The following is a 6,327-nucleotide window of genomic DNA, read 5'->3' on the forward strand; positions in this document are numbered from 1 at the left end:
ACCTGGGCTGCTCTTTCAAGACCACTGAAAATGTTATGAGCAGATGGGGAAGGACAAAATTAAGGCCAGTAAGCTGACAGGTAAAGGTAGCCTATACTGCCTCCTGTTCCATGAAGAGGGACAGGAATTGCCACAGGGCACGTGATTACACAGGAAAATACATTGCATGGAGTGTCAATACATTGTGTGAGAGAAGTCCCAGGAGAACATTTTGAAATATTTGTGCAACATTTCCTTCTCTCTCTGGACAGCAGCTTCCACTGAGAGCCGTAAGAACTAATTTTAGACCTGAATTTAGCATCAAAACCTTTCATATATAACTCCCATTCCCATTCAAAGAGCCTCTGGATGTGCCTGTCACACAGCAATGGTGCTGAGCAGCACTATGCTCCTCCTCTGATTACCTTTACATCTTTGATTTGTTGAAGATATCAACATTCTCAATCAAGCACAACACAAAATTTTATCACGAAGTTGATCATTCCCAAAACTCAGTATGAAGATGAATTTTTAAAAAAAGAACTGAAAGCTAGGACTACGGAGCTTTCTGAAAACTCTGAAAATTATTCAATGACCCTATGTCACACCTTCAGGGCTCAGTGTGTGAGGTATCTCTGCAGGAACCTGGAAAGCACAGTTGACTCCCTAGTCAGCTGTGTGCCACACTGAAAGTCCACTTTAAATCAAGTGGAGTAAAGGCCATTCTAATAAAAAAAGACAATGCTGAACAGGAGCCATGGGGAGAAATACAAAGGAAAGATGAAATGTGTCAGGTGGAGATTTCAACATCATGAATGCAAAGCTCTCCAGGCCATAAAGGGAGATAGACAGAGAAGTGACCACAGAAATCAAAGAAAGTGATTGAAATTGCAGAGAAATGCCAGGCAGATGTCAATGGAGTGGAAAGGCCACTTCCCGGACAATATGAATAGGGCTTAAAAGCATGGATAAAAGGACACATTCCACTTTAGCAAAAAAATATGTTCACATGAGAATCATGCAAATTGAAACATTAACTTCAACATCAATCTTCCTACAGTGCTCTTTTCTGTGCCCACATCCACCACAAGGAGAGTCGTCAGAGAAGGGTTGTACCACAGTGAGAGCACACATCCTGACTGGGAAGCAGTAAGGAGCTTAGAATTATTGTGCTGCTCAGCAACACCCCCACAGCAAGTGGGAACTGAATGCTGATTTACTCTTCAATCACTCTCTTCACATCTTTGTGCAACATGTCACTTCTTTGCATAGTGAGCTGCGGCCCGCGGCTACACATCATCTACTAAACCACATCTCGTGAGTTATGAGTAGTTCTCATGCAGACAATCATATCCTGCTCGTGCAGGTTTGCCAGAGGCCCACTAAAGGGCACCTGGGAGGGAGCAGGTGCCTCACCTGTGGAGGGGCAGAAGCCGTATCGCTGGTCCGTGTCGTAGTCGGCGGTGGTGGCGCACCAGAGCCGGCCATCGGCGCGGCCCGCGGCCGTGCACTCCCCCCACCACTGCTGATCGTACATGAAAGGGAACACACACGGCGCCCCAAAAGCATTTCCCTGCAGCGTGAAGGTCTCTGAGGAGACAAAATATGATTATGAAAAGCAACAAATGAATGTAAAGTGGGGAAAAAGTAAGGTCTGGGGCAGAATTGCACCTGAAAGTGTTTTCAATGGTTCCTGTCCCATAATCACAAAAAAAACCAGCACTTTTTCAGACTTCAGCTGCTGACATATATTTTAGAGCAGTGCTAATCTGATATAAAGTAATATATCATGGATGAAGTCTATAATTAAATTTCTGACCAAGACTCTTTTACAATCTTCATAAGGATCCAGAGCTTTACCCTAAGATACTTCTATTTCAAACAATGTTAAGATTTATATAACATGTGCAAGAGCAGGAACTAATATTTATAAGTCTTGATTCCTGGGAAAAAAAGTAAACATATATTAGACTATCTCTCTGTGTTTTCATTTCAGTGACTATTCTAAGTATCTCGTACAGTGAAGCAGCTTCCTACATGTAAAGCTAAGAGTTCAGCATTCAAATATCCTGTGAGGGGCTTTTAGAGCATTCATTCTGGATTTGGGAACGCCATTCAGAAAAATCAGACTTCAGCTAATCAAAAAAGGTAATTGCACTGGTGACTGTAATTACTCCATGAGTGTCCTCATCTGCTGAATCAAAAAAGCCATGCTTCCTCTGCTTAAATCAGAACTTTCAGACCTTTCTCAGCACTCCCATATTGTCCTTCATTCATGGGGATGTAAATTTCATAACCCTGTGACTGTATAAGAAACTTATCAGTGTTTATGTGCTCTGTTAATAATTTGGTGACACAATATGGTGAGAAGTAGTGACTTTAGAGAATACTTATACATAGTACAGAATGCTATACATAGTATGAGAGTAATATGTATATACACATTCACTAATAATATGTGTTTATAGAATATATAGAGGGTACATGTACCCTCTATATAGTACTTGAAATACTAATGTACTATAATGCATAGACTGAAAAAGTGTGTGTATGTAATACATGCTTGGACATAAATATTACATTTAATTCAAAGTTAAGTACCTCAATGCATGGATTTTCTAAAACTCTGGTGGTCAGTGAAGGAGTCAGAATAGTCAGAGCCAAAGATCCTAAATATTCTAACACTCACAAAGTAATTAATGCAAAGGAGGAAAGAATACATTTTTTGTACCTTCATATCCTTGGGAACATAAAATATCCATGGCCCCATATATATTCCATTTATTCTTTGCACTCAGCTCCTTCTTTAGCAAAACGTTATCATGTTCTTCATTGCCAGGACTGAAAAATAAATCTTCTCCTTGGATTGCAAGGAGGCTTTCATTTCTGCATTCCCACCACTGGAGCTCACTTTTTGGATTACAGGGGTACAGGGTGACCATAGCCTGATCCTTCTTCAATGGCACCCCCAGGCATAGTTTAAGTTTCACACTCATAAGCTGATGATCTGTGATCCACTTGAATTTTTGTGATTCGTTGTCTTGATTGCAAGTGGCAGTTCTAACTGACTGTGCAATAGATGCCTCAAGACAGAGCCTGTTGACTTTATTATACAGTAAAAATGTTTTAATGTCTGTAAAACAAAACCACACATAGCAAATAGTTATTATAGACTATATATGTATAGTGGATATGTGATATTATTCTGCTTCCCATTCACATGTACAAGAAGTCATTGCATTCATGTCAGATAAAAACACTCTATTCTTCAACAGGGTCCAGAGCAACATCAATTCTACTGATTAAAAGTAAAGTAGACAGTAGAAAATGTATGTCATGGCTACACATCACCATGCTGTGGATCAGTGGTGGGCAGCAGCAGCAGCTGAGCACAGCTTGTTGGATGGTTTTACATCAGTGAATTACCTCAGCCACACTGCCATTACCATTGCCTTGTTCCATCCAACCTATCCCCAGAGGCATGGCCTCACAGACCTCTGATCTCTACGAACTTTTCTCACCCTTCCAGATCTTACAGATCTCCTAGTGGGCACACAGCCATCTTTGCTGAGCCATTTGCCTCCCCTTCCCCAAATCCACCTTTCCTTTCTTTTCATCATATAAATGTGAGTGAACCAGTCTGGGCTTCTCAGGGGTCACTTGGGCTCCTCAGCCTCGCTGACTACAAGATCTGCCATCCCCTACTATGAGCCACGCACTATAAAACTAGGAATGACTTTGGGAAGCCAGTTGCAGTCTGAGAAAGTAGCAAAGACTGGGGAGTACTAGCATCTGGCACTTGCCAGTGTCTAAAGGCTGGTGGAAGTTAGAAGGTGCACCTGCACCAGAAACTGGGTCCCCAGCTCTCCAGGCAGTTTATCTGATCAAGCCTGAAGCATTGGCTGCAAGGTAAGGTAGAAACAGGGGAGCTAATTTCAGTCCTGCAATGAGTTTATCAGCAGCAGTTGTGAACCGTGCCTGTGAATTTGCTCTGCTGCCTTGTCTTGTACTTTGTGACCCAGCTGGTTGTATTCCTGCCAAAGCTTGTGGGATTCATAACCAGTTTTCATCTCTGATACATGTCTTGAGCAGTGGGTGTCATATTTAATAAAAATTTATTTAAGAAGTTAAAGACATTTCCTTAAAAAGCTTGCAAAAGGATTGAAGTAAATTTAATTTATAATATACAGTACACTGATAATAATTCTTCTGGCCTGCAGGGAGACTGTTGTGATTAAAAAAATACCATATACTCTGAGACAATCTGTGAAAATCCTCAGGAGTTAGAAAGGTGAAAGGATTTAACCTTAAACATTCAGGTCTGCAGAATACTTACAAGAGAAGTGCAGCTAAAGGGGTAGCTGTAGTGTTGTACACTGCAATTCCACAAGATATTTCCTAAACTTAATCCAATTTTATTTTTAAAAAATCCATCCACTTTATCAATGTCAGTGAATTCAATAAGTCTGTTCAAAACAGTGAATAAAACCCCCTTTACAGCCATCATTTGTAAATATCTTAATATCCTGCCAATATTTCTCCATTTCACCACTCCTGAAGATTTCCCTGCCTGATTTTGCAAAGCATTACCCAGACACCAACAGCTCAAAAATCAGTAGTAAAAAATTAAATAATTTCTTAAAGCAGCTTTTAAACATGTATTTTATTAGGTCTGATCTTCTGGGGTTATTGAAACGATAGTGCCACTATATATTAATAAAACCATTAATGATTGAGTCTCTGGTTCTTTCTCTAACCATTTCTTTTTTCCTGTGAGATTGTTCCCCTGCCTCTTGCCTGCCATTAAGAGGTTCCCCATCCCCACACTAATAATGTACATACTGGCAGTACCACAGAACCACAATCACCCAGAAAAGCCAGAGGAGTGGAAGCACTTTCACGACAACCTCCACAGGAAGCAAGCAGGAGGCACTTACCCACCAGCTGCAAAGAGCTGTGAACAAGAGAGAGAACAAGCAAGAGCCCAGAGAACATAATTGGAAATGCTGTTTCCTTTCCTTTCCTTCCTTTCAGCAAAACCTGGATGGGGAGAGTTGCTGGTGGTAAAGTCCTGTTGAGGAGAGGACAGCGGCTGGTCCTCCTCAGTTTTGCAGGCTGGATGGTTGGGTAAACACTCCAAGTGCTAAATAAGGAAATATTCTGTCACATGCCACATTTCTAAAAAACAGGACTACGTGGCACAAATTTTACCCTCAAAAAAATGGCATCTCACTGAGGGCAAACCTTTCTTCCATGGGAAAGCAGGGTGGTCCCAAGTTTTTATCACACTACATTCCCACTGTCTCTGCTGAGGAGACGTGTGGAACTTGTGGGATCAAATCAACAACTAAATACTACAGACAGAAATTCTGCCTTAGCTTTTAAATCTTACATCTGAATGCTGGTTTGCAGATACACTCATCAGCCTTTTGTACCACCTTTTACCCGCTTCTTGTTAACTGAGCTCAGCAGTCATTGGAAATAATCCACATGCATTTTTGGACTATTGTTTAAATAATGGATAGTGGAAGAACAAATAATTAGTCCAATCATATTTCCTGGATACCAGTATATAGTTATAAAAATAACAGGGAAAATGCCTGTTCTTTATATTATCTCTATAATTAGTCTTTGTTTTCTTCCTTTGCTTTATCACTGTTTCCTTTCTTATTTGAAAAAAAAAAAGTCTCTACCATTTTCCCATGGGCAAGCACTTCAAGGAGCATCTGGGCAATACTTTTAGTCATATAGTTTAGTGTTAGGGTGTCCTGTGACGAACAGGGAATTGTCCTTGATGATCCATATGAATTCTTTCCAACTGAAGGTATTCTATGACTCTGTGACCTTTTTTTCCAAGATTTTTAAATCCTTTTAATTTTCTAGAATTCCCTACCAAATTTAAACACAAAATTTGTCTTGAATATCTTAGAAAAACATGCTGAAGCAGGAATGTTGGCAGGAAAATGTATTTAAAACATTTTCTTCCCCCACTGCTTGTGGATTGGTGAGGTTCAGAACATGATTTTAAAGATGGGTAACAAGGGTGTGTGAAAAATTCCATATCTGAAAAATATCCTAATGCCCAATACAGATTCATGGCCTGACCTATCTGTCAGCCTCTGTTGGGGGGAGTGACTGAAGTTTATTTACAACCACTGGCAAAGAAGACATCGGACTTCTTCCCCTCCTCATAAACCTTCCAAATACAATTGTATCAAGCCTATTTTCCGAAAGAGGAAGGAAATTTCATAATTAACAGCACAGAAGGAGATAGCAGAGAGAGAGCAGACATTCACATGGACCATTACCAAAGGAATCTCTTAACTGCAAAACTATTAAAAGATATGT

The 6,327-nt window shown here is 40.4% G+C and overlaps 1 protein-coding gene across 1 annotated transcript in view; it reads right to left on the bottom strand.

Annotated features, from left to right (window-relative positions):
- The window catches only part of LOC118701841 (macrophage mannose receptor 1-like), a 32,672-nt gene extending 27,636 nt beyond the window's left edge, over positions 1 to 5,036 (bottom strand). The window contains exons 1-3 of the mRNA XM_036406771.1: positions 4,917 to 5,036; positions 2,711 to 3,112; positions 1,396 to 1,569 (exon numbers count right to left, since the gene is read on the bottom strand). Coding sequence (XP_036262664.1) covers positions 1,396 to 1,569; positions 2,711 to 3,112; positions 4,917 to 4,974 — 634 coding nt within the window. The 5' untranslated portion in view covers positions 4,975 to 5,036. The remainder of the gene's footprint in view (positions 1 to 1,395; positions 1,570 to 2,710; positions 3,113 to 4,916) is intronic.
- Between the last annotated feature and the right edge of the window lie 1,291 nt (positions 5,037 to 6,327).

The sequence above is a fragment of the Molothrus ater genome, chromosome 1 (assembly GCF_012460135.2).
Source record: "Molothrus ater isolate BHLD 08-10-18 breed brown headed cowbird chromosome 1, BPBGC_Mater_1.1, whole genome shotgun sequence".
In the NCBI taxonomy this organism is placed as follows: domain Eukaryota; kingdom Metazoa; phylum Chordata; class Aves; order Passeriformes; family Icteridae; genus Molothrus; species Molothrus ater.